General features: G+C 45.0%; 1 protein-coding gene across 3 annotated transcripts in view; it reads left to right on the top strand.

The window, feature by feature from the left end:
- The window catches only part of CLK3 (CDC like kinase 3), a 1797083-nt gene that overhangs the window by 116251 nt on the left and 1653560 nt on the right, over nt 1–27272 (top strand). For all 3 annotated transcript variants that reach the window (XM_044077203.1, XM_044077202.1, XM_044077201.1), the window contains exon 2: nt 17505–17689. In XM_044077203.1, coding sequence (XP_043933138.1) covers nt 17542–17689 — 148 coding nt within the window. In that variant the 5' untranslated portion in view covers nt 17505–17541. The remainder of the gene's footprint in view (nt 1–17504; nt 17690–27272) is intronic.

Raw genomic sequence — 27272 nt, 5'->3', positions numbered from 1 at the left:
AGACTTCTTATCGGGATTATTTCACCAGGGAGCTAGCTGTTCCACTGTCAAGGTTCAACTAGCAGCCATCTCTAGCTACCATGTCGGACATGATCTGTGCCCCTTGATCACTTCTAAGCTGTGCAAGACCTTCCTGAAGGGCACCTTCCTGCTCAGACCTCCGGTAAAGGAAGTGGTACCTCCGTGGGATTTGTCGTTAGTGCTTCAGGCTTTGACAGCTCTCCCCTTTGAGCCTGCAGCTTCAGTGGAACTCTAGTATTTGTCTTGGAAGACTGCATTTCTTGTAGCCATCACCTCTGCTAGAAGTGTTTCTGAAATTCAGGCCCTTTGCGTCAAACCCCTCGTATCTAATTTTCCACAAGGATGGAGTCTGCCTCAGGGCCAATCCCTCCTTTCTCCCTAAGGTTGCTTCCGAATCTAATATCAACCAGTCAATTAATCTGCCAGTCTTCTTTCCCAACTATCACAATAAAGGAGAATACAAATTACACTCTGATGTGCATAGACAACTTTGTTTCTATATTCATAGGACATCTGGTCATAGGCAATCCGACCAGTTCGTCTCCTTTGCCAAAATGAATTTGGGTAAATTGGTATCCAAAGTTACGTTGTCTCGATGGATCTCGCAATGTATTCTTTTGGCTTATGAAAGTTCTGGTAGGCCTGTGCCTCAGGGAGTCCGTGCCCATTCTACCCGGTCTATGTCTACCTCTGCTGCTTTTAGATCCAGGGTTCCTTTAGGTTACATTTGTTCGGTTGCCACTTGGGCCTCATCTCATACCTTTATCAACCATTATAAGCTGGATATTATCTCCAGAGGGAGAGCATCCTTTGGCTCTGCAGTGCTCCGGAACATCCTTCCATGATGGCTGCCCAAGATTCGGGTAGCTGGGGACTCTGTCCCACAGGTTGCTGCACAAATGAAGTTAATTACTTCAGATTAAGAAGTTATGTACTCACCATAACATTCCATCTGAGTAGATTAACTTCATTTGTCAGCAACCATCTCCCCCCCCCCCCCTTTCCCCCTGACCTTCGATTATTCACATTTGCTGTCTTCAGAGTTGATTTTTGAAATTGGTAAATTGTAGCAGTTGCTGCTTGGGGGCAAACTTGATCTGAGGTCAGTCAGGGTTGGCAGGGGTTTATGGGTAGAGGGAGGAGCTAGGCGCTCGGATCTAAGCTGTTGAAAACTGCTGGCTTGGATCTGAAGTCTGATCTGATACCCACAGGTTGACAAATGAAGTTTATCTACTCGGATGGAACATTATGGTGAGTACATAACTTATTTCAAAATAATGGCAAAGACCCAACTCCCTGCAAGAAAAATTCTGCAGGCCTTGGGATTCATGGCATCTTGCATACTACTGATACCATTTGCAAAACTGCATATGAGGAAATTACAATGGTACTTGAAAAGTGTATGGACTCGGCACAGCCACAGCTTGGAAACAATGATTCCACTCATTCCCTGCCTTCAACAGGAGTTTCTATGGTGGGCACAGGCATGTCACCTCAACAAGGGTCAGCCTTTCACCTTGCCCACAGCCAGGCAAACTTTGACAACAGATGCATCGGACTATGCTTGGGGAGCACACATGGCAGGACAGTGCATTCAGGGCAAATGGACTACAGATCAGAGACACCTGCATATCAATCAAAAAGAAATGCTAGCAGTGCAGAATGCCCTAACAGCTTTCAAGGACCTTCTACACCCAGGACAACTAATAAGGACAGACAAAGACATAAAGACAGTTATGTGGTACATAAACAAGCAGGGGGGCACACATTCCTACCCTCTCTGCAGGCAAGGAATGACCTTGTGGAACACTGCACTGTCTTACCAGGTTCAATTACAAGCACAATTCCTGCCAGGAAAGAAAGACATTGCAAACTGGCTCAAGGACAGAACCCACATGGTTAGAATTGCTGGAGCCATGTCAGACTCCAAAGCAGTTACAAGTGGCGTCCCACAAGGCTCACTCCTGGGACCTCTCGTTCGGTATATATTTCTCGGCGGTACAGGCCAACACGGAAGGACCGTGGCTGACCAAGTTTGCAGATGACTGCAAACTGGGCGCCATAATCAACTCTCCAGCCGACACAAGCATCCTCCAAAAGGGCCTCATAGAAACAGACAACTGGTGCCAGAGACATGGCCTCAAGCTAAACGCCAAAAAGTGTATAGTCATCCCCTTTGGCAAAAAGTGCCCACAAATTACCACATGGGTGGTAATCCATTAAGTACAGAAGAAGTCATTAGGGACCTGGGGACCCAAGTTGATAGCAATCTCTCATTTGACAACCACTTGGCCAAAGTGGTTAGAAAAACATTTTATATAGCCCACCTAATCATGAAGGGATTTGCATCTAGATCTGGGGAGGTCATCGTGCCTCTTTACTCATCCCTCATCATGCCCATAATTGAGTACAATGCCCCTTTTGGGATGTACCTTACCAAACACCTGCAGCAACTGGAAAGACCCCAAAAGTACCTCACCAAGAGGATCAAAGGGCTCAAACAGATGCCATATGCTGTCCGGTTAAAGAAACTCCAGCTCTACTCAGTGGCATACCGCCTGCTCAGAGGCGATCTGTGCCTGACGTATAAAGCCATGTCCAACCCGGAATTAATGGACATGCTGCACCTCAGAAAATCCAAATCCCATCGAGCTACACCGAGACTTGAACCTCAGCACTGAAATAAATAGGACATGCTGGAGGGACAGATTCATAACCCAGAGGCTCCCTTCACTCTGGAATAAAATCCCAGTCCAGGTTAGGCAGAGTCCCACATTGACACTCTTCAAGAGGAATCTTGAGTGGATGGGAGATCGTAGGTTTACCCCAGCTATCACTTCTGTGTCACTGTTAGACAGAGGCACAGTATACTAACCTCAAAAAAAGGCATAGCAAAATTTAATTTAAAATGGGTGGCGAAAGCCAAACCCACTCTGGCTAGGCTTATAAATGCCCTAGGACAGATAGCCTAGTATGAACCTATGAACCTATTGGCAGACGACCTAAGCAGAAACATCATGGATCCACACGAATGGAAACTAGATCCACAAGTATTTGCAGTGATGGCTCAAAAATGGGGATGCCCAGACATCCGCTTGCAAGCCCCCACAACCACCAACTTCAAAAAGTTTGCACAAAGACCTTCCACCACTAGCTTGGAAAGTGGACGCTCTCTCATTCGGTTGAAAAACATTAACAGTATATGCCTTCCCTCCACTGCCTCTTCTAGCAAAAGTACTGCTGAAAGTCAGATTAGAGAGGCCACAAATGATTCTCGTTGCACCAGACTGGCCACGCCAACATTGGTGTCCAATTTTAAGGAACATGGCCCAGGGCCCATCATGGATTTTGCCACAAATTCCTCACCTGCTCACCCAGCGAGACTATCTGATTCTACACAGCCAGCTCAAGACTTTAAACCTGGCTGCATGGCAAATTACCTAAACAACCAGCCAACACCTTTATCCAAAGCTGTTATGGATGTCATTCTGGGGGCCAAGAGGCCCAGCACCAGGAAAACCTATTCAGACAAATGGAAAAGATTTTGCTCCTGGAACCAGGCTAAAGGCCTAAATCCCCTGGAGCTGAACATTCCTCAGATTCTACAATATTTAACGGAGATGTTACACAACGGACTTTCCTTTTCATCTATTAAGATCCACGCCTCAGCAATTTCAGCTCATTACAGCACGGATCCTCCATTATTCTCACATCCACACCTAAGACAGTACCTCAGAGGGACTAAGAACTTAAGACCGCCAAGGAGAGCTCCAACACCTACTTGGGATCTCAACTTTGTCCTGTAAAAGCTTACACTGCCACCCTTTGAACCAGCTTTTTCAACTGATTTAAAATTTCTCATGGAAAACTGCCCTACTACTAGCAATAACCTCAGCTAGAAGAGTCTCGGAGCTACAAGCACTAATGGCAGTGGAACCTTTCCTCATTTTTCATCAAGGCAGTTTGTCTATGAACTAATCCTTTCTTTATGCCAAAGGTGGTATCCAGTGTGGCCCTAAACCAAACCATTCACTTGCCCACCTTCTTCCCAAATCCCCAGAACAAAGGAGAAAGACTCCTGCACTCTTTGGACATTCACAGGCAATTACGTTACTACTTGGATAAAACTAAGGCTTTCAGAAATTCTGACCAGCTCTTTGCAGCCTATGCTACAGGATCACAAGGAAAACCTCTCTCAAAACAGACCATTTCTAAATGGATAGGACATTGCGTATGTTTCTGCTACACACATCATGGGAAACCAGTACCTGCTAACATTGGGTCCCACTCCACCAGGGCTACAGCTACATCAGCAGCCTTTCTCAGGGGAGTGCCAACAAAGGATATTCTGGAAGCTGCTACTTGGAGTTCAGTGCACACCTTCACCAAACACCATCACTTACCTCAGACTAGATCTGGTTTTGCCACTGCAGTTTTGCAGGCCTACTAGCTTCTTCTAACCCTGTTTGACTCCACCTCCCCTCCTTAGCTTTGGGATTCAACCCAAGTGTGATGACTACAGCAGGGTAACACTATGAACATAGTACAGTTTTGTACTTATCATAAATGTAGATGTTAGTGTTCACCCTGCTGCAATCCAGGTTACCCGCCATCCATTCCCTCTGAATTAGCTGAACTTATCTCTACCACTTTATCCTATACTACCTCTGTGGTGTATTTGCTTGTACCTAAGGGTTTAGTTTTATTTTATATATATATAGCCTACCTTTTGGGGGCACCTGACATCTGGGGCAAGAAAAACTGAAGAAAATGGCATCGGATGCCTCTTGTATACCCCGGACGCACTGACGTCAGGGAAGAAGCGACAGCAACCGACGCCGGACAAAGACTTTGGAATTCGGGCCGACTGTGGGACTGCCTGACGGCAGGATAACCCTAGTGTGATGACTGCAGCAGGGTGCACACATCTACATTTATGGTAGGTATAAAACTATACTTTCTGCCAGAGCAGTGGCTACTTCACTGCTTTTTTGGGTAGGGTTCCCATTGAGATTTGTGCTGCAACCACTTGGTCTAAGGTTCATAACTTTGTCGCACTACACCTTGGATGTGCAGTCCAGATCTTGTACATGGTTTGGCTCCACCACTTGCAGGAATATCTTTCCTTGAAGCCACCCTGGTTTTGGATAGCTTGGGAATATGTCCCAGTTGAATTAGACAAAAGGCATTTGATGACTTACCATAACTAGATATATGTTTTGTTTCATTTTAATCATTCCTCCTTGTGTCCCCATCCCAAATTTTCTGAGTCCCAGACAGATGATTGGACCTGACCAGGTGCTTGTCTCTTGGACAGCCTTACTCGTCTTTACTTATGTTTTGTTTTAGATGGCAGGTCAGATAGCCCTGTTTTGTTTACTAGGAGAGATGCTCAACATTAAGCAGGCAGACTGTATTCCCCCTTACTCCAGCTTACTTCAGATCGTTAAAGCCCCCGAGCCATACTTTATATAAAAAAAAAAAAAAAAAAAAAAAATTTTGAGGTCTGATCAGTAACCCCAGTCATTGAATCAGATGAAACAAGACAACATGGAGCTAACATTGTGGTAAGTATATATAACTTTTCCTTCGTACGTATTGAGTCTGACTATACATCTGAGAGTCTCTCTTGCTTGATTTAACAAAAACATGCACCATAACATTGGATGTTCATAGTGTTGCACTGCTGCAGTTATCACACTTGGTTTATCCTGCCGTCAGGCGGCCCTGCAGTCAGCCAGAGTTCCAAAGTCTTGGTCCGGTGTCTGTTGCTTCTTCCCTGACGTCAATGTGCCAGGGGTGTATAATATGCATCCAACGCCATTTTTTCTGTCTGTCTTGCCGCCTGAAGCAGAAGCAGTCCGCAAGTGCCGGTCGGCAGACTCCTGAGATTTTCAAAGTTGAATTTCAGATCCGAAGTCGTCAGTAAAGCTAAGTACCCTGTTGGGGAAACTTTTTTTTCTTGCCTCAGACCGATGTCAGAAAAAAAGTTAATTGTATTTCTTTTGGGAAGCAAATACCTCATAAGGACTTCCACTCTTATTGTATTCCATGCCTTGGCCCTGATCACGACGTCACTAGTTGTCGGTTTTGTGCTAGATTTAACAAACGCACTGTAAAAAGATGTTTTGATTTTGCTTTGCACTACTTTGGCCGAAGGTTCATTTATACTATGCCGTCGGATCAACAGACTACCGCAATTCTGAAAAAACGCAAAAACAAGGATAGACTGGCATCCGAGGTCCAAAACCGAAACCTCTTCTAGGCCAATTGCCGGTTCTCAGGGAGGCGCTTTCGCAGACCCTGACGCCCGCTACCTCAGAGCCACAGGCCGCCTCCGACTTTCACGTGGAGACAACTAGGCCTCTGGAAACACAAGGTATTGGGCCTACGGAAACTAATCCCTCAGATGGGTCTGGAGCCACTGAGCAGGCACCGGCTTCTGAGGGGTGTGTTCAGACCTTCACAACTTGCCATTAAAACAGCCTGCCATTAAAACAGCAGCCAAGACAAAGGTACCATTAAAGACAAACAAGTACAGCATTCTCCTGGACAGTCCTCCATGCTTAAGAAACAGATGCTTAAAATGGCCGAAGACCTCATTACTCTAATCGGGTGTTCCCATCCCCCTCCTGAGAAGGCCTAGGCAGGATACAGACTGACTCCTCTGATCAGGTTTCCATTTCCTCTGATTCCTCTTCAGACTAGGGATACTCTTTATCCCCTTATGAGGACTCTGATGCTGAGGAATCCATCCCTTCAGCCTCTTCTCCTGAGGATTACTCTCTTGGGGAAACTTTACATACCATGAGGGAACATTTCCATTGGGGAAAGTCAGGAATACTCAGAATCCAAGAAAAGGCTCAGGGATTTCCTCTGATTTATAGGTTCATACTAGGCTATCTGCCCTAGGGCATTTATAAGCCTAGCCAGAGTGTGTGTGGCTTTCGCCACCCATTTTAAATTAATTTTGCTATGCCCTTTTTCGAGGTTAGTATACTGTGCCTCTAACAGTGAGACAGAAGTGATACCCGGGGTAAACCTACGATCTCCCATCCACTCATCAAGATTCCTCTTGGAGAGTCAATGAGGGACTCTGCCTAACCTGGACTGGGATTTTATTCCAGAGTGAAGGGAGCCTCTTGGGTTATGAATCTGTCCCTCCAGCATGTCCTATTTATTTCAGTGCTGAGGTTCAAGTCTCTCGAGCATGTAACTTGATGGGATTTGGATTTTCTGAGGTGCAGCATGCCCATTAATTCCTCAGCACAGGCCCCTGGCTATTCCGCCTGTGCTAGACATTGTGGATGATGTGTTCTCTGAATCCAGCTCATCTCATGACTCTCTGTCCCCTGCTCCAGCCAAGCCAGATAGGTATTAGAGTCCCTGACTCTCAAGTTTCTTTACAAAAACCCTTCTGCTGATCCAGAAACTATTCCTAGGGTCCAAAAGGGGTTAAGGCTTCCATTGCAAAAAATCCAATACCCTCTTACAAATTCCAGAGCTTTGGATAGATGGGGAAGAAAGTATGCTCGTCTGCAACTTTAGCAGTAAGAGCTTTAAATTGCCCATTTCACATGCTTAAGTGCCAACTATATTTAATGGCTCAGTTAAAACCGAAAATGCTTGATAGCTCAGAAGCTCCTGATTGTAAAGAAATGCAGGATTTTTTGCATGCAGTTGAACAGGTGGGAAAACATACTCTGCAATGTGGTTTTGATTCTTTAGAGGCCTCTTGTAGAGCTGCAGTTACAGGTTCTGTTATTCGAAGACGCACTTGGTTAAAAGAACAGTTTACCTGAACATGTTAAGGCAAAGTTATTGGATGCTCCTTTACAACATGATACCCTGTTTGGTGTTAAGGCAGAAGAGGTGTTAAAGAAAATAGCTAAATCTATGCAAACAGTCAAGGATTTCTTACAGGTACAGCCACCTCGGTTTAGCAGAAATTGGACAACAAAAAATTGGTCCTTTCCAGTGTCAGACAGGCCACAGAGAGGCAGATACAGATACCAAAGAGGTAGATCTCAACCCCAAGGCTCAGACAACAGTGGAGCACCTCACCCCCAAAAGGAGGTGAGGACAAGTCTCAACCTTACAGGAAACCGTCACAATGACTTTCCGTCACAATGACTTTCCTTTGTGTACGCCAAGCATGTCCCCTCTGGAAGCCCCCTTAGGGGGAAAACTAGCACTTTTTTCTCAACTTGCAAACAATCAGCCAAGACAAATGGGTCCTGAATATTGTGTCTCAAGGTTACAGATTCCAATTCCATACTTCACCAAAGCTAAAAGGAATGCCAGTCCTGCCACAAAATCAATGGGCAGAGGCACAAAAACAAATTTCAGCCCTCATGGACATGAGAGCTATACAAAAAGTACCACAACAGGAACAAGGATTTTACTCAAGACTCTTCCTGGTCCCCAGAAAGGACAAAGCCTGGAGGCCTATACTGGACCTTTCAATTCTGAATACTTACCTGGATATTCCGAAATTCAAAATGTTGACATTACAGCAGCTTCTACCCATGCTGGGCAAGAAGGCTTGGCTTGTTACTCTGGACCTCAGAGGCATACCTGCATGTCCCTATCAGACAAAATTGCCGAAGATACCTCAGATTCAAAGCTGGTGCAATGCACTACCAATTCTCTGCACTGCCCTTTGGCTTATCTACTGCGCCCAGGGTCTTGACAAAGTGCCTGGCACCAGTAATTGCGTTTTGCAGACAAAAAGGAATTCAAATATATCCATACCTGGACGACTGCCTCATTCAAGCAGAGACAAAGGACATTCTTCTACAGCATCTGGCGTTTGTGAAAAAGTTGCTAATTTCTCTAGGGTACACAGTACACGAAAAGTAAAAACTAGTGCCCTCACAACAGATTACATTCCTGGGTGCCAGCTTAAATACAACGGCCCAGATGGCTTACCTCACGCCAGACAAGTGCAACTAACTCAATATTTTCAACTACTGGCAAAAATGTCTTTTCAACTACTGGCAAAAATGTCCCATCTCCCTGCAAGAAACATTCTGCAGGCCTTGGGATTCATGGCATCCTGCATATTGCCAATACCTTATGCCAGACTGCATATGAGGAAATTACAATGGTACCTAAAGTGTTTGGACTCCACATTCTCAGTCTAGAAGCAGTAATTCCAATAATTCCCTGCCTGCAACAGGAGTTTCGATGGTGGGCACAGGCATGTCACCTAATCAAGGGTCAGCCTTTTACCCAACCCACAGCTAGGCAAACTCTAACATGCTTTGGATTACGCTTGGGGCGCACACATGGCAGGAACATTCATTCAGGGCAAGTGGACCACAGATCAGATGCATCTTCACATCAATCGAAAAGAGATGTTGGCTGTTCAAAATGCCCCAACAGCTTTCAAGGACCCTCTACATCCAGGACAACTATTACTAAAGACAGACCACACCACAGTAATGTGGTACATAAAACAAGGGGGCACTCATTCTTATCCTCTATGCAGGCAAGCCATGACCTTGTAGAACACTGCTTTAACGTACCAAGTTCACCTGCAAGCACAATTCCTGCCAGGAAAGAAAAATACTCTGGCAGATGGCCTAAGCAGAAATGTCATGGACCCTCACGAATGGAAATTGAATCCACAAATCTTCAGCATGATAACACAAAAATGGGGATGGCCAGACACAGATCTTTTTGCCTCCTTTGCTCCCCTCTGAATTGCCAGCTACAAAAATTCTGCACAAGGACTTATCACAAACAAGCATGGAAAGTGGATGCTCTTCTGTTCAGCTGGAAAAACCTAAGTCTATGCTTTCCCACCACTGCCTGTCCTTTCAAAGGTACTCCTAAAAGCCAGACGAGAAAACACAGATGATCCCGATTGCTGCAGACTGGCCACGCCAGCACTGGTACCCTATCTTAAGGAACTTGGCTCAGGGCCCACCATGGATTTTGCCCCAAATTCCACACCACCTGACTCAACAAAACAGTCGGATCCTGCACGGTCTGCTCAAAACCCTAAACCTGGCTGCATGGCAGATACTTTAGTCAAACAGGCAACACCTCTCTCTAAAGCTGTTATGGATGTCATTTTGGAGGCCAGGAGGCCTAGCACCAGGAAAGTTTACTCAGAAAAATGGAAGAGATTCTGCACCTGGAACCAGGCTCACAGCCTTGACCCTCTTGTTCCAAACATTCCTTAACTGAGATGCTGGGCAGAGGCCTATTCATCAATTAAGATTCACGCCTCTGCGATTTCAGCACATTACAACACGGATCCTCCTCTATTCTCTCATCCCTTGCTAAAGCAGTACCTCAGAGGGGCTAAAAGCATAAGACCGCCCCGGAGAGCACCAACTTGGGAACTCTATTTCGTTCTGGAAAAATTGACCCTACCACCTTTTGAGCCAGCCAATACAGCCGATCTAAAATTTTTATTGAAAACAGCTCTGCTCCTGGCAGAAATTTCAGCACGAAGAGTCTGAGCTACAGGCATTAATGGTAGTGGAACCTTTTATAATTTTTCATCAGGATAGGGTATCTTTAAGGACAAATCCTACCTTCATGCCAAAGGCGGTATCTAGTGTGGCTCTTAACCAAACCATCCATTTGCCTACTTTTTATCCAAACCCCCAAAATAAAGGGGAAAAACTTCTGCATTCTTTGGACATGCACAGGCAGCTACGCTTCTACTTGGACAAAACGAAAGCTTTCAGGAAAACTGATCAACTGTTTGTAGCATATGCTGCAGGATCACAAGGACACTATTCGGTACTGCTACACACAGCATGGAAAATCAATCCCTAACAACATTAGGCCTCATTCCACCAGGGCAACAGCCACTTCAGCAGCCTTTCTCAGAGGAGTACCTACCAAGGAAATTTTGGAGGCTGCAACTTGGACTTCAGTGCACACCCTCACCAAACATTACCACCTGCCTCTTTACTCTAAATCCAGAGCAGGATTTGCCACTGCAGTTCTGCAGGGCCTCTTAGCCAATCCTAACTCTGTATAGACCAGCCACCCAAACTTAGCTTTGGGATTCACCCCAAGTGTGATGACTGCAGCAGTGTAACACTATGAACATAGATGTCCTTCAAGGATGCATCTGCAGTCCTTACAAATGGGGTTGTCCTGTCATCAGGCAGCCCTTCGGTCGGCCGGATTCCAAAGTCTGGGTCTGGCCTCGGCTGGTGTCGCACTTCACCCGACGTCATAGCGGCAGTTCTTCGGGTATAAAGGCATCAGCCGACGCCATTTTCCCCAGTCTTTCTTGCCGCGTGGCGCCCGAAGCAGAAGCTGTTCGCAAGTGCCGGTCGGTCAGAACCAGAGATTACTACTACAAGTACCGAAGACTTCTAAAAATTCAAGTACCCCGTTGGGGACTCTTTCTTGCCTCAGCCGATGTCAGAAAAAGTGAATAACTGTTTAACTTGTGGGAAACAAATACCTCAAAGATTTCCACTCTTACTGCTTACCTTGTTTAGGCCCAGACCACGACGTAGCAGCTTGTCTAGCCTGTGCGTCTTTCAACCGACAGACGCTTAGACATCGGTCGGAATTTGAGTTTTTCGGCTCCGATTTTGCTTACATTATGCCGTCGGATACTCCGACTACGCAAATTTCTAAAAAACGCAAGGAAAAGGACCGACACTCGCGGTGTCCGGTTTCGGCCGAAACCGCTGTTAAGCCAACCGCGAGTGTCTCTGTTTCGGCTGAAAACAGTCCACGGTTCTTCGGCCGAAAGCTTACCACTTACCGAGGCCTCTTCCAGCCTGGCTGAATCTGCTACTGAAATACCACCTGCTCTTGCAGGTTCGCAGGATTTATCTGATACTATCCCTTTGGATATTTCTACCCCTGCACATGGAGCTGCTAGGCCTCCTGCATCCATGTCTATTAAGGCCTTTGCCAGGGCTAAAGCAGCAAAAACTACCAAATCTATGCCTGCTAAGACCCCCTCTCACAGGCCTAGTTCCAGTTCACAAATGCTTAGTCTAGCAGAGGATCTCATTTCTTTGATCCGGGGATCCCAACCACATCCAGACAGGGCCTCTCACCCACCTCCAGAGAAGATGACTAGAGTAGAGCCCCCTGAGCCAGTTTCTTCAGATGGCTCTTCTGATGAGTCAGATAATTCAAACCCTCCAGAGGGCCCCTTTTCTCCTTATGAGGACTCTGATGCAGAAGACTCCATTCATTCTGCCTCTCCGCCTGAGGAATTTTCTTTTGGGGAAACATTGCATGCTATGAGGGAACAATTTCAATGGCAGGGCCAGGATTTTTCAGACTCTAGGAAAAGGCTTAGAACCTTTTTGCATTTGCCACAGCATAGGCCTTTAGCCATTCCTCCAGTACTTACTGTTGTGGATGATGCTTTTAATGATGCTTGTACTGCTCCTGATTCTCTTCCTCCGGCCCCTGCTAAGCCCGATAGGTACTACAGGGTTCCGTAAGGCCCCTTTTGCAGATCCCGAAACCATCTCCCAGGGACCCAAGGCTGTAGCAGCTGCTTCTACCAAAAACCCCCTCCCCTCTGAAAGGGAATCTAGGGCCTTACAGAGATGAGGTAAGAAAGTTTACACTTCTGCTACTCTTTCAGCTAGGGCCTTGAACTGTCAATTCCACATGATTCAGTATCAGGAATTTGTGTTAGACCAATTGACTAAAAAACTGTCCTTGGATGAACCATTAGACAAAAAATCTGTACAGGAAATGGTACATAACATTCAGCGGGTCAGTAATCATTCCTTAAAATGCGGCTATGATGCACTGGAGGCTTCCTTTAGATCAGCCATGACTGGCACAGTAATCAGAAGACATGCATGGTTGAAAGAGCAGTCCTTACCAGACCATGTTAAATCAAAGCTCCTAGATGCTCCCATGGATAAGCTCAATTTGTTTGGCTCCCCTGCACAGCAGGTGCTGAAGAAGATGGAAGAGAAAGCAAAATCTGCCCAGACAGTCAAGGATTTTCTTGCAGGTCCAGCCTCCAAGGTTTAGCAGGAACTGGCCTTCCAAGAATTGGTCCTTTCCAGACACCTCCAGAGCTCAGAGAGGCAGGAATAGGCGCTCAAGAGGCAGGGGTCAATCCAGAGGTGCCTACAGGGGCCGTCAGTGGCAGGCTAACAACCAGCGAGGTACAGCCACAGATCCAGCCACCACCACTTCCACAGGACAATCACAGTGACTTGGCTCTGGCACCACCTACCAGAGAACAACTAGAAGCACCCTTAGGCGGGAAGCTAGCCTTATTTTCAGTAAACTGGCATTACATCACAGGAGACAAATGGATTTTACAGACAATAGACCAAGGTTACAGGTTTCACTTCCATACTCTACCAAGGAAGAGAGGAATGCCAAACCTACCTCCAAATCAGAAGACAGAAGCTCTAGAACAAATAACTCAATTACTAAGGATGAGAGCTATAGAAAGGGTACCATCTATGGAACAAGGACAAGGATTTTACTCCAGACTCTTCTGGTACCAAGAAAAGAAAACAAATGGAGGCCTATTCTCGACCTGTCTGCTTTAAACACATACCTCATTGTTCCAAAATTCAAAATGCTGACCCTACAGCAGCTTCTTCCCATGCTGGGCAAGGAGTCTTGGCTGGTAACTCTAGATCTCAAGGAGGCATACCTGCACGTCCCCATACGACCAAATTGCAGAAGATACCTCAGATTTCTTGCAGGATCAGAGCATTATCAATTCTCAGCATTGCCCTTTGGCTTATCTACTGCGCCCAGAGTATTCACGAAATGCCTGGCATCAGTAATTGCTCATTGCAGACTTCAGGGAATTCAAATTTATCCTTACCTGGACGACTGCCTGTTACAAGCGGACAACAAAAACAAATTACAAAATATTTGGAAAGGGTCATTCATCTACTACAAGCCCTGGGATACACAGTCAATATAAAAAAATCAAGGCTGATACCATCCCAAAGGATAACCTTCTTGGGTGCAGATTTGGACACATCAAAACAAATGGCATTCCTGACAGGAGAAAAACAGGAGCAACTCCCTTTCTACTTCATGGCATTAACAAAGCAGAACCAGCTAACAGCAAGAAAGGTCCTGCAAGCTCTCGGTTACATGGCATCCTGCATAATATTGATTCCACATGCCAGACTACATATGAGGAAGTTACAGTGGTACCTAAGGAATTTTATGGTCTCAGCACAAGCACAGCCTAGAAACCCAGATTCCAAGAATTCCAATGGTGGGCTCAGGCCTGTCAATCAAACAAGGGACTGCCCTTCCACAGCACTCAACCAAGCAAGACCATCACAAGGGACGCCTCGGACCTCGGTTGGGGGGCGCACATGCTGGACAAGTGCATACAAGGCTTATGGACTCAAGACCAGCTGCACCTACACATAAATCAAAAGGAAATGCTGGCAGTAAAACTGGCAATTCAGGCATTCAGACCATTTCTTCGACAGGGTCAACTGCTGATAAGGACGGACAACACCACAGTTGTGGTACATCAACAAACATGGAGGCACACATTCGTACCCTCTATGCCGGATGGCAATGGACCTCTGGAATGTGGCACTGAGCTTCAACATTCAGCTTCAAGCAATTTTTGTGCCAGGAAAAGAAAATATACTAGCAGACATCCTAAGCAGAACTACCACGGATGCCCACGAATGGATGCTGCATCCGGACATCTTCAAAACCATTACAGGGAAATGGGGACTACCAGAAATAGACTTATTCGCATCCCCACACAATCACCAACTGAAAAAATTCTGCACAAGGACGTACCACCCACTTGCTTGGAAAGTGGACTCCGTATCTTTCAGTTGGAAAAAACTGACAGCATATGCATTCCCACCTCTTCCTTTGATGCACAAGGTGCTATTGAAGATCAAAGAAGACCGTCCAAGGATCATCCTGATAGCTCCAGTTTGGCCAAGGCAACATTGGTACCCATTACTGAGGAGCATGTCTCGGGAACAAATATGGCCTCTGCCCCTAGTTCCCTTGCTGTTAACACAGAACAACTTCAAAACCCTGCATCCAAACCTGAAAACACTGCAGCTGGCCGCCTGGAACATTGCATAAGACCAAATAACCCAGATTTATCTCAAAGGGTTAAAGACATTATCTTGGAGGCTCGCAGACCCTCAACAAGAAAAAATTATTCAGCAAAATGGAAAAGATATCTCATTTGGAGTACTGCAAAAGGAGAGAATGTGTCACTGGTAAACATAGCTAACATCCTGGAATACTTGGCAGAGCTCTTCCACAACGGCCTGTCATAATCTTCCATTAAGATTCATGCATCAGCTATTTCAGCAGAATACAACTTGGATCCTCCAGTCTTCTCACATCCTCTGCTCAGGCAGTTTCTGAGAGGAATTAAAAATGTAAAGCCACCTAGGAAGCCACCATTGCCAGCATGGGACTTTAACTTTGTGCTAGAAAAGTTGACACTACCTCCTTTCGAGCCAGCAGCAACAGCAGAATTACAGTACTTATCATGGAAAACTGCTTTCCTGCTTGCAATCACTTCAGCAAGAAGGGTATCTGAGCTACAGGCATTAATGGCAGTACAGCCCTTCCTGATCTTCCATCAAGGTAGTGTCCATGAGAACTAATTCTACTTTTATGCCAAAGGTGGTCTCCAGGGTATCTTTAAATCAAGCTATCCACCTACCTACATTCTTCCCCAACCCACAGAACAGGGGAGAAGGACTGTTGCATACCTTGGATGTACATAGACAATTACGTTACTACCTGGACAGGACCAAGAGCAATAGAAAGACTGACCAGCTACTGGTAGCATATGCGTTTGGAATGGAAGGAAAAGCAATTTCAAAACAGACCATCTCTAAGTGGATAGGAAATTGCATTAGATTTTGTTACACCTACCATGGGAAGAAAACTCCAGAAAACATCAGGCCTCACTCTACAAGGGCTACAGCCACTACCACAGCTTTCTTACGAGGAGTGGCTACCAAAGACATTTTAGAGGCTGCTACTTGGAGCTCCGTGCATACATTTGCCAAGCATTATAATTTACCTTTATACTCCAGATCCCGAGCAGGTTTTGCCACTGCTGTTTTGCAAGGGATCTTAACTACACCATAATCTAATTTCTCCTCCTCCCCCAGTTTGGCTATGGTATTCTACCCATTTGTAAGGACTGCAGATGCATCTTTGAAGGACATAGTACAGTTTTGTACCTACCATAAATGTAGATGTCCGATAGGCATGCATCTGCAGTCAGGATTACCCACCCTCCTTCCCCTCTGTGGTACTCCTAGGGTATTTGCCCATCTTGTAGCTAGCTGGGGGAATCTATTATGGTGCATTTGTTTGTATATATGTACATACATGCTTATTTTTTGTTTGCTCTCTACTATTTGGAACCATTTGCATTTATCCAAATTTAGCCTTCCTAGAGGGCACCTGGCATCTGGGGCAAGAAACACTGAGGAAAATGGCGTCGGCTGATGCCTTTATACCCAAAGAACTGCCACTATGACGTTGGGTGAAGTGCGACACCAGCCGAGGCCAGACCCAGACTTTGGAATCCGGACGACCGAAGGGCTGCCTGACGACAGGGCAACCCCATTTGTAAGGACTGCAGATGCATGCCTATCGGACATCTACATTTATGGTAGGTATAAAACTGTACTTTACCCTCCCTCCATCCCCTCTGAACTAGCTGGACTTATCTATACCCTTCTATCCTATATAACCTTTGGGGTGTATTTGCTGGTAACTGAAGGTATTTTTATTTTATATGTATATTTTGGATTAGCAGTATGTATTGCCTACCCACTTGGGGGGCACCTGACATCTGGGACAAGAAAAACTGAAGAAAATGGCGTCTGATGCATATTATATACCCCTGGCGCACTGACCTCAGGGAAGAAGCGACAGCAACCGACGCCGGACCAAGACTTTGGAACTCTGACCGACTGCGGGACCGCCTGACTGCAGGATAACCCAAGTGTGATGACTGCAGCAGTGTGAACACTCTAACATCTACATTTGTGGTAGGTACAAAACTGTACTTTTTTGGGGTGCTAGGTAGGGTGGTTATGCAGCAAGAGACAACTTAACTTGCACAGCATTCACTGCTGCTGTGGGTTCATACCTCTGGGGAGTGTAGCTGTTCATCATTATAGCTGTTGCATTGAGTTTTAATGAAAGTTTTGTGATTTTTTTTCTAGATGTTTTTTTTTTTTTTTAAAAACATGAATAAAGTTATCGACCAATTTGGGTACAGGGAAAGAATGTTCGGTGTTTTATTGTATAGTATTGTCATGTCTTCCGAATTTGTGCCAGCACTGGCAGACAGTTTGAAATCTGGAAAAAAAATAGTTTCCTAGAATTTTTTCAAGCCTATTAATGCCAGTGTTTGGAGTTTTACTTTTTTCTATGTGTGCACTGTTTCCCTCGAACTGCTGTACATGAAATGTGGTGTGTGTGGCCATTTTCAAAACTAAGTAAATGTTCTGTTAACCCTACAGATGCATCATTTAAAGAGGTACCGATCTCCTGAACGTGATGGTGGCTATGGCTACAGTATACACAGGCGAAAAAGGCGGCGTTCTCCCAGCAGTGAGCGGGATAGAAGATACAGGAATGACGATTACTGGGATAGGCCACGGAGGACTAGGTCTCGTTCAAGGTCAAGAAGGTCTAGGTCCAGAAGGTTTGTTATACAAGTTTTACATTTTGCCTCTTCTATTTAGAAAATGTATTTTAACTAGCTTGTATTAAAATGTGTGCATTTTCTCTGTGAAACTGAGGGTGTAACCCTTAGAAATATAGGAACATAATAGGCGAGCTGTCACAGGGGCCATATGATGCCCAGCAGTATATACCTCTAGAGAGACTTAAGACGTTGATCGTATTTATCACTGCAGCAGTAGCCTTAGCTGTATGTGTTATGACATAACACAACAACCAACCAGCTTCCAAAGCTTCAGGACACCTTCCATATGCCCAAACTGTCTGTCTTGAGCTGACTAAGACAAGTTTGGGTGTGAAGCCTTGCAGAGATTTACTGCGACAGAAGTGCTCCTCTGAGCTTTCAATGATCTGTTAGCTTCTGCTTTCCTTTGGTGGGCAGTAAATTATTTATTTATTTATTTTAAACTAGGGGTGTTGTATTCTAACAAACTGTCTCAAGACTAATGTACTTTTAAATGGAGCGCTATTTTTTTTCCTTGTCAGTTTAAAACTGGAGTAAAATGACAAACTTTTTTTTCTGTAGAGAATTTGTTTATTCTGCTTGCCTACTATGTTAACGTGGTTTTCTGTCAGAGTAACTTGTGGACTGGTAGTGTTCATGGGTAATTGCTGCTGCTCTTCCCAGGGAAAGGGGCACAATTTTCAGGTTGACCATGGAACAGACTTCCAGTCCCATGGGTCAGTCCTCCTTCCAGACAGAAAAAATTAAGCAAACAGCCTTTGCCACCACAGCAGACTAGCAATTTGCTTTAGCCACTGGTGGATGAATCTGCTGTGGCCATTTGTACCCCAGACAACTCATCTTTTACCCTGAATCCTTCTGGTGTATCACCTTTTGCCACTGTCCCGGGTTTTAGCCATGTTCTCTGCGGCTGTTGGTTTCCCTCAGTGGGCAAGGGAGAGCCACTCTTGTCTGCCCTGGAAAAGGAAACTGGGATTCTGTGTTGTCAGAATGCCGTGCCCATCCCTGAGGAAGCTGCTGCTGCCACCATTAATCCTGTTGGCCTCATATTTCCGGTCGAAGAAACCGAAAACCAACCATGTATCTACTCTTTAGATAAGGGTAGAGTGTGGTTCAGGCTGTTTATCATAGGTTCATAGATGTTAATATGCTAATGACCACTAGGGCCCTAATAAGCATAGCCATGCATCCTAAATGTGACCCACAAATGTGATCTATGTAGGGGGTGGTTTACTGACTGCCTCTGTCCATCAGAAGTGCAAGTACCAGACCATGAGTGAATTTCCTATTACCCATTCATTTGTCTAAGTTGCGTTTTAAATAGGGAGGAACTGTGCCCCAAATGGATGGGGAGGAACTGTGCTCCAAATGGATGGGGAGCATGTTCCAGAGAGCAGAAATTGTGAGAAACTCTTCTCCATTTCCAACATGACCTACTTGTCACAAGCAAAATTTTGGTTTTTAATGCATTTCTGATGCTGTTTTGTGGATGTGCAAAAGGTTAATCAAATCAGGGTTCAGGAATGCCTTGTATGCCAGGCATTGATAACCTGTCAGTCTGTATGATAGACTAGAGAGACAGGGCTTTGATGTGATCAGTGTAGGACATTGTTTACTTCCTGCATTTTTATAAGGAACCCTTGTGGACATTTCAGTTGCATGTGTGTGGTCAGGTACATTCTGAAGGGGGCATTACAGTCTAGGTCCAGAGTGGCCATACCACAATGTATTGTGCCCTCAGGCCCAGATGTCATGCCCATGCTGTGATAAGTTGTGCAACACAGAAGGAGTTTTTCTACCTTGGATACATGTTGGTTGAAGGCTAGGTTACTGTCTGCATGAGTTCCCAGATCCCCAACTAACTTTTAGGGAAGTTTTTATTGATGCCATGGTTACCCAGAGAGGCTGACTTCCCCAAAGGTCTGTGACAAAAGGAGGTACTGCCAGCACAGCTAGCTGGAATTTTGTAAATTGTCATTGGTGAATATCTAAATGATTTATACAAGATGCTTGTTTTACAGATGTATTAGAACTGTGTTGTGTATATCAAACTGATTTTGTACAGATGTGTGTTGAAAAGGCAATCGCAAAGTTTTGTTTGAAATGTAAAAGTGTGCCTACTGCAGAGTATAGAACTGTATATGCCCTGTTGTAACTGTTTAAATGAATGTTTTAACAGAAGAAATTGGAGGGTTAATGTCAGTCCAGCAGACTTCAGAAAAATATCTGAAATTAAATCACTTTTTACGCTAGGCCATAAAGATGCTATCTCACAGGTTTCAATGCAGCCAGAGACTGTCTGTACTAGGAAGCTTTCAGTATTGTCTTTGGGGTGAGCTAATTACTCTCTGGAAGTGTGGAGGAATGCAATTGTTTTATGACTTCCAGCACCTACCAAAGATTTGAGCAGAAGCCTTTGTATGTGTATTTTTACAGGTAGGTGTCAAGTCCTGCCAGCAAGGGGGAACTAGAAGTCGGATGACTAGAAATGTCATCCTGCAAGCTATCCCATCTTGGCAAAAAAAAAAAAAAATCGGGAAGCAAGTGAATTTAAGCTGCACTTTTTTGGGGGGGGAGTTTATGGTCCCTTTGGGATTTGGTGTTTGTGTATTCTGTCTTGGACCTAACAACAAGAACCACTCACCACATCATCTGCCTTGCTTTTATTAAGTAAGTTATTAGGGAATAGTACAAGATTTAATCGGGAATATAGTGAAGCTTAGTTTATATATTTTTCTTTGTCTGAGCCTGTCCTCCAATGTTTTAAATATTTCCTGTGATTCTGAACTCTGAATATGTATTTATTACGGTCTTGTATTGTTAAATATGTTTAAACATCTCATTGTGACCTTTGTAGAGATATTTAGGTTTTGAGAGTACTTGAGTATTTATTTGGTGATGCTGTGGGCCACTCCTAACGGTCTTGGTCAAACTACCGTTTGTAGTATTATTACACAGTAAGATTGGACACCCTTTTAAGGGCCTTAAAGTAGCTGTCCAGGGGTTCTGGTGGCAGTGGTAACTACCTTATAATCTGGGCAATGGGGCATAGCTAGCAAACCTGTGCCAGCCTCTCCCAGGTGGGTGTCTGTGTGTGATCAAATCAGAGTGTCGGCTGCTTGGTCAGGGACACTAAGCACTGGTTGGACAGTGTTGGACTTGGCTTGGAACACTGGCTAAGAACTCTGCTCTATAGCTGTGCCAGTGGGGAGTCATATTAGGGACCTGGACAGAGGTAGAGGAACCAGCCCTGGACTGACTGTAGTCTGTGTGCTCTTAAGGGAAAATGCTGAGAGCTGAATCTGGAAGTACTGTTATCCTCCCAGTGAACGTCCCCCCATAATTGAGTTGAGGATTGGGGTTCCTTGTTTACTGGCCCAGAGGTGGGATGTCCATGTCCACATCACAGTTACTGTAATGCATTTCTTGGTACTGAGTTTAAGTTAGGACTTTGGCACCAATTGTTTGTATTTATACCTGGTTGAATGGTATTCTTATCGGGGGGGATTCAGTGACTGCTCTCACTTTGCAGTTATCTGCATACGTGTTTAGCCAGAAGCCTTTGACATCTGAGAAGTAGATGTGAAAGAGGAGTGGGCCTAGTACAGAACCCTGGGGGACTCCACTGGTGACTTGCACTTTGTGGAGGTGGCCTTAGAGATTCTAACCTCCTGGGTCCTTTCAGTGAGCCAGGTAGATATCCGGCGTGTTAAATGAGTTTATACCTTGTGTGGTAAACTGAAAGGCTGCCAGCCTAGCCAGATAGAATTTTGTAAATAATTCTGTCGTTGTAAATATTAATGTATTGCACAGGCTTATTTTACAAATATAAAGAGAACTGTACATTATGTTTATACTATATGTTGTACTGAGCTTCAAAAATGTAACCACAGTGCACCCTGCTGGAAGAAAGCTGTTAAGTAAAGAATTGTACAGCTGTGTTTGATCTCAAGCTCTGCGACAGGATGTCTGGGCTAGCAAATTCTTTGTTTTACGACCAAGATAATTACCAGATTTTTACATCTAAAGTGTCCTTTATTGCTGTGGTTTCCTGACAGGTGCAAGATTACAAAGTTAAGTTAAATTTTGAGTTCTGTGAGCCTGGGAAACTTCAGCAGAGGTGTCAAGAATGATGTAATCTGAAATGACTCTGCAGTACTGTGCATTATTAATTTAAGGGCCATCTCTGGAAGAAAGCAGTTTTTTTTTTTGTATCTCGTCTTGGATCTAGTAAGAACATCCACTCCCCAGCACTTGCTTGCTCTGTATGTAAGTAGTATTTAGAACAGTTATTTATCTTCGAGAGAGTAAGATTAGACTAGCAGTTTTCTGTATGTCACTGTCCTACTATATTGTTTTTAAAGTATTTCCTGTGATTTCTGAAATCTGTAATGTTATTGTGTTGAAGTAATAAGTATTGTCTGGTGGTTTTATTAAATATTTTTTAAACTTTAACTGTGGCTGTTTGTGTAGAGATAATTTAAGCTCTAGAGTACTTGCATGCATTTGGTGATGCTGTATAAAGCCACTCCAATAGCCTTGCTGTTCGTCACACTTACTAATTTTATAATGCACAGTGAAATTGGTCACCATTTGGGAAGGACCTTATTAGTAGCTGATAAGAGTAGTTGGTGGCAGTGTTTTCTACCTTAGTCTGGGTAGAAGGGGGCATAACTGGAGCATCTGTGCCAGCCTTCCCCAGGAGTGTCTGTGTTTGTATATAACTCATCTGAAAGTGCGTGTTTCAGCTACTTGGGCAGGGACATGAAGCGTTGGGTGGACAGTGAAAGGTACTGGTGGTCTTGGTATGACTACTTGGCTGAGATCTGAACCCTATAGCTGTGCCAGTGGTGAGTCTTACTGGAGATCTGGCGAGAAAGGGAGAAGAAACCAGCCCCCAGACTGACTGTGATCTCTGTGTGCTCTTAAGGGCAATTGTACTTTACTGTGTATGCATTGGTGCTAGTGGTAAGGACTGAGGCTCCTTGATTACTGGGCCATTGTACTGGCATCACACCTAGTTCCATACGTTCTGTTGATTTAATGCCTGAGTGGTGTATTATATTAAATGCTTTAGCAAAATCTAAATAAGCTGTATGCATAGGTTTCCCCTTATCCTATATCTTTTCAGAGAAGTCCACCAGATTCAGTAAGCATGACCTTCCTTTGACAAAGCCAAACTGGAATGAATCCAGTGTCTGAAGGTTTCCTTTGTCCTTAAGCTTTTGACACTGTATCTCACACCAGCTACTTCTCAGCAAACTTGCCTCTTTTAATCTCTCTAGTGCATCCCTAACATGGTTCAATATTTATCTAACCGCCAACAAGCTACTAAATGGGCCAATAACTTCTCCCCACTATTACCAGTCACCACTGGTGTTCCCCAAGGCTCCATACATGGGTCCCTCCTCTTTGTCATATTTACCAATAACCTTAATAGTGCCACCCAGCATGCCCCCATCATCCAGAATGCTGATTCCTCTTATCTACTCAGCCCACTCCCCTCAACTTCAACAAAATATGCAGGCATCTTTCCAGGACATTGAACATTTATCTAAATAGCCATCAACTTATCCTCAACCCAAATAAGACCAAACTCATTATCTTCTCTAACAAATCGTCCAAGCGCAGCACTACCCCCCTCTCCATTTACTCTTCCAGTGGTACAGTTATTGAACCCACCCACCAGACCAAGCTCCTAGGTGTTACTATAGATGATGCACTAAAATTTGATAAGCCTGTCTGCCTTGCAGTTAAAGTCCACTTCAAGCTTAGTGCTGTCTACAGGGATAAACCTTAACTTACTCAGAAAACTAGGGTCGACACAGCAACATCTCCGAGATACCATTACCTGAAGCCCAGGCCCCAGAACTCAGGCCTTCTCCCAGACCTACGTCTTCTAAGCGCAAACAAAACCGCTGACTCCTACCCCAGAAGGGGTCCCAGACTGGCAATCATTTACTAATTCCTTGATACAGGCTTTTATGGCTCTTAGGCCCAGAGCCTCTTCTCCCTCCACTATTCCAGTGCTTAGTCCTAGGCCAGCTTCTGCCACTTCTCTCACCTTGCCTACTACCCAAGAAGGAGAGGAGAATTTAGAACCTTAGACTTATCAGAAGATTAGTCATTTTTATACCTCACATATTGCTTCTCTGGAATACCATTGAAGGGGACTCCCCACCAGAGGATATTAGTTTTGGGGGAACAATTACAAAGATGAAATAATACTTCAAATGGGACACTACCCAGATGACTGACACCCAGAGGAGGTATTTTGAACTCCAAATGGAATCATCCTCCATCAGCCATTCCAACTGTCTATCTGGATGCTTTCACCTCTGCATCCAAGAATCCAGACTCTCAGCCACCTTCTCCTAAGAGACCGGACAGGTTCTATAAAAGTGCCTGATAACCACAAATTCTTAGTTAAGCCTTCCCTGGCAGACCCTGCAGTAATTGCTGTTTCACTTGACAAGCAATCCAGACTGATTCCTTCAGCATCTCTTCTGCCAACTGATAAGGGTAGCAAAACAATGGACATGATTGGGGAAAGTGTACATCACCTTCACCCTGACCTTCCAAGCTATCAATTAACCAAACACACATGGTAAGTATGCCCTGGACCTAGTTTCATAAGTCTCCAATCTCTTTGCTGCCACCCCTGACTGCCCTACCAAATCTGAGATGGCATTTAAACTGTCACTGGCTTCTCGGGTAGCCAGATATTCCATTAGGTGCAGTTTTAATGCTGCAGAGGCCTCTACGAGGTCTGCAGCTTCTGCTTCAGTTCTCCACAGATGATCTTTGCTTCGCCTACAACCACTCCCTGAGGATTTCAAATCTACAATTATGGACGCCCCATTAGACCATAACTTTTGTTTGGCAAACAGTCTGCAGAACTTTTTAAAAATCTGCAGGACATCAAACATTTCCTTGTCTCTCCTATTCCTAAGTATTACAGGAATTATCTTGCAAAAACTTCTTTTGTCAGAAGAACTCCTTCCTCTAGCACCCCCTCATCTACCAGGCACAAGAGAGGAGCCAGGAGGCAAACCTACTCCAGACCAGATGTTCTTCATCTCACATTGCTGCAGTCCTTACACTTGGGTAGTCCGCTGTCCTCGGTCGGCCCGAATATCAAAGTATAAGGCTGACGTCGGTCAGGGCGCATTTGACTGACATCAGGACGTCAGGGTACAAATGCGCATGACCGACGTCATATCCTCAGTCTTTTTTGCCGCATGGTCCGATGCAGAAGCAGCACTGCAAGTTCCGGTTGGCGTTCTGAGATTTTTCGATTTCGAAGTTTCAGACAGAGTTCAAAGTTGGCTAAGTACCCCGTTGGGGAATATTTTAGTTTTTTCTTGCCTCAGTGATTTACCGGATGTCAGAAAAAGTCAATAATTGCATTTCTTGTGGGAAACAGATACCGCATAGAGATTATCCTACTTTGTGTATTCCTTGCTTAGGGCCTGAGCACGACGTTGTTGGCTGTCGCTCTTGTGCTAGATTTAATAAACGCACTATAAAGAGAAGGTTGGATTGTGCAAGGTTAGTCTTTGGGAAGCGGTGCAATTATAAAATGCCGTCGGATGCTCCGACGCCCGCTTCTTCGAAGAAATGCAAGGACAAGGCAGTTAAGCCTAGGCTAGAAGAACCGTTTGTACCGGACGCCGGTTCTTTAGAGGTGTCGGTGGAGCCGGTGGCTCCACCGGAGGTTTCTTTGTGTTCCCAGGGTGAGACCTTGTTATTGCAAGATGTGGCCTTTCAGGAGGCAGGTCAGGCTGAGGGGGCTTCTCAGGTTACTATACTCCCCTCCCTTCCTAGGGTGGCTAGGCCCTCTCCTTCTCCCAGGGGCAGGCCAGGTTTAGCTTCAGTTGGTGGTACCCCTAGCTCTTCAGGTACTGTGCCCAAGAAGCATATGCTTAAAATGGCAGAAGATTTGATTACTTTGATTAGGGGTTCTATGCCCCCTCCTGATAAGAGGCCTAGGGTGGAGCCTGAGCTGGGGGGTTTTGAACAGGCTTCAGATGTTTCAGAGTCTTCGGCTGAAGACTTGCAGGAGTACTCTCCTTATTCTGATTCTGATGTGGATGATTCTACTCCTTCTGCTTCTCCTCCTGAGGATTTATCTTTTTCAGAAACTCTTCATTCCATGAGGGAGCATTTTAAGTGGGAAGGTCAGGACTTCTCTGATTCCAGGAAAAGGCTTAGGGAATTTTTGTTTTTACCCCAGCATAGGCCTTTGGCTATACCTCCTGTTTTGGATGTAGTGGAAGATGTTTCTACGGAGGCTGCTCTTGAGCCTGATGCTTTGGCGCCAGCTCCGGATAAGCCGGATCGGTATGACAGGGTGCCTGAAGCTCATAAGTATCTTTTAAGAGTCCTAGGGCAGACCCAGAAACTGTTAGCCAGGGGCCTAAAGGTGTTAAGGCTTCTGTTGTTAAGAATCCGGTTCCTGCAGACAAAGAGGCTAGGGCCTTGGATAGATGGGGAAAGAAAGTTTATACTTCTTCCACTCTTGCTATGAGGGCTTTGAATTGCCAGTTTCACATGTTGAAATACCAAAACTATCTCCTTTCACAATTGAAGTCTAAGGTTGATGCTCTGGCAGTAGGTATTGATTGTAAAGAGTTGCAAGATTTAGTACATGTTTCTGAACAGGTGGGTAAGCATTCTTTGCAATGTGGCTTTGATGCTGTACAGGCCTCGTCTAGGGTGGCTGCCACTGGGTCAGTTCTTCGCAGGCACGCCTGGCTGAGGGATCAGAATTTGTCTGAACATGTTAAAACAAGGATTTTAGATGCTCCTTTACAATCTGACGTGTTGTTTGGTCCTCCTGTTGAGACAGTTTTAAAGAAAATGGAAGACAAGGCTAAGTCTATGCAGACTGTTAAAGATTTTTTGCAGGTCCAGCCTCCAAAGTTTAGTAGAAATTGGCCTACTAAGGGGTGGACGTATCCTTCTTATGATTCCCAGTCTAGGGGTAGATCTAGGCGTGGTAGGGGCAGAGCTCAGGGCTCTTTCAGGCCTAGAACAGGGAGTTCTCCTGCACAGTCTTCGGGTGAGGGCAGGGGTCAGTCCTTTCGTAAGCAGACCCAATGACCTACCTTTTCAGCTGCCAGAGCCTTCTCGCCTGGCAGCACCTTTGGGAGGAAGGTTGGCACTTTTCAAAGAAAATTGGAGTTTAATTACCCAGGACAGATGGGTATTGGATATCATACACCACGGCTACAGGTTTTATTTCCATACCTTGCCTCCTTTCAAAGGCATGCCAGACGTTCCTCCTCAACAAAGAATAGAGGCTCACAAGCAAGTTTCTCTGTTGCTCCAAATAGGGGCCATACAGCCGGTCCCCATGCCAGAAGTGGGCCTAGGATTTTATTCTCGCCTGTTCCTAGTACCAAAGAAGGGGAACACGTGGAGACCAATTTTGGATTTATCTATCCTCAACACTTATCTGGACATTCCCAAGTTCAAAATGTTGACGTTGCAGCAGCTTTTACCTCTGCTGGGCAAAGATCATTGGATGGTAACTTTGGATCTCAAGGAGGCTTACCTTCATGTTCCTATTAGACTA

This window comes from Protopterus annectens, chromosome 7.part0 (genome assembly GCF_019279795.1).
Source record: "Protopterus annectens isolate FY-2018-M chromosome 7.part0, PAN1.0, whole genome shotgun sequence".
NCBI classification, from domain to species: Eukaryota; Metazoa; Chordata; order Ceratodontiformes; family Protopteridae; genus Protopterus; species Protopterus annectens.
Note: the sequence above shows the minus strand (reverse complement) of the source record. Positions and strands in the feature narration are given on the sequence as shown.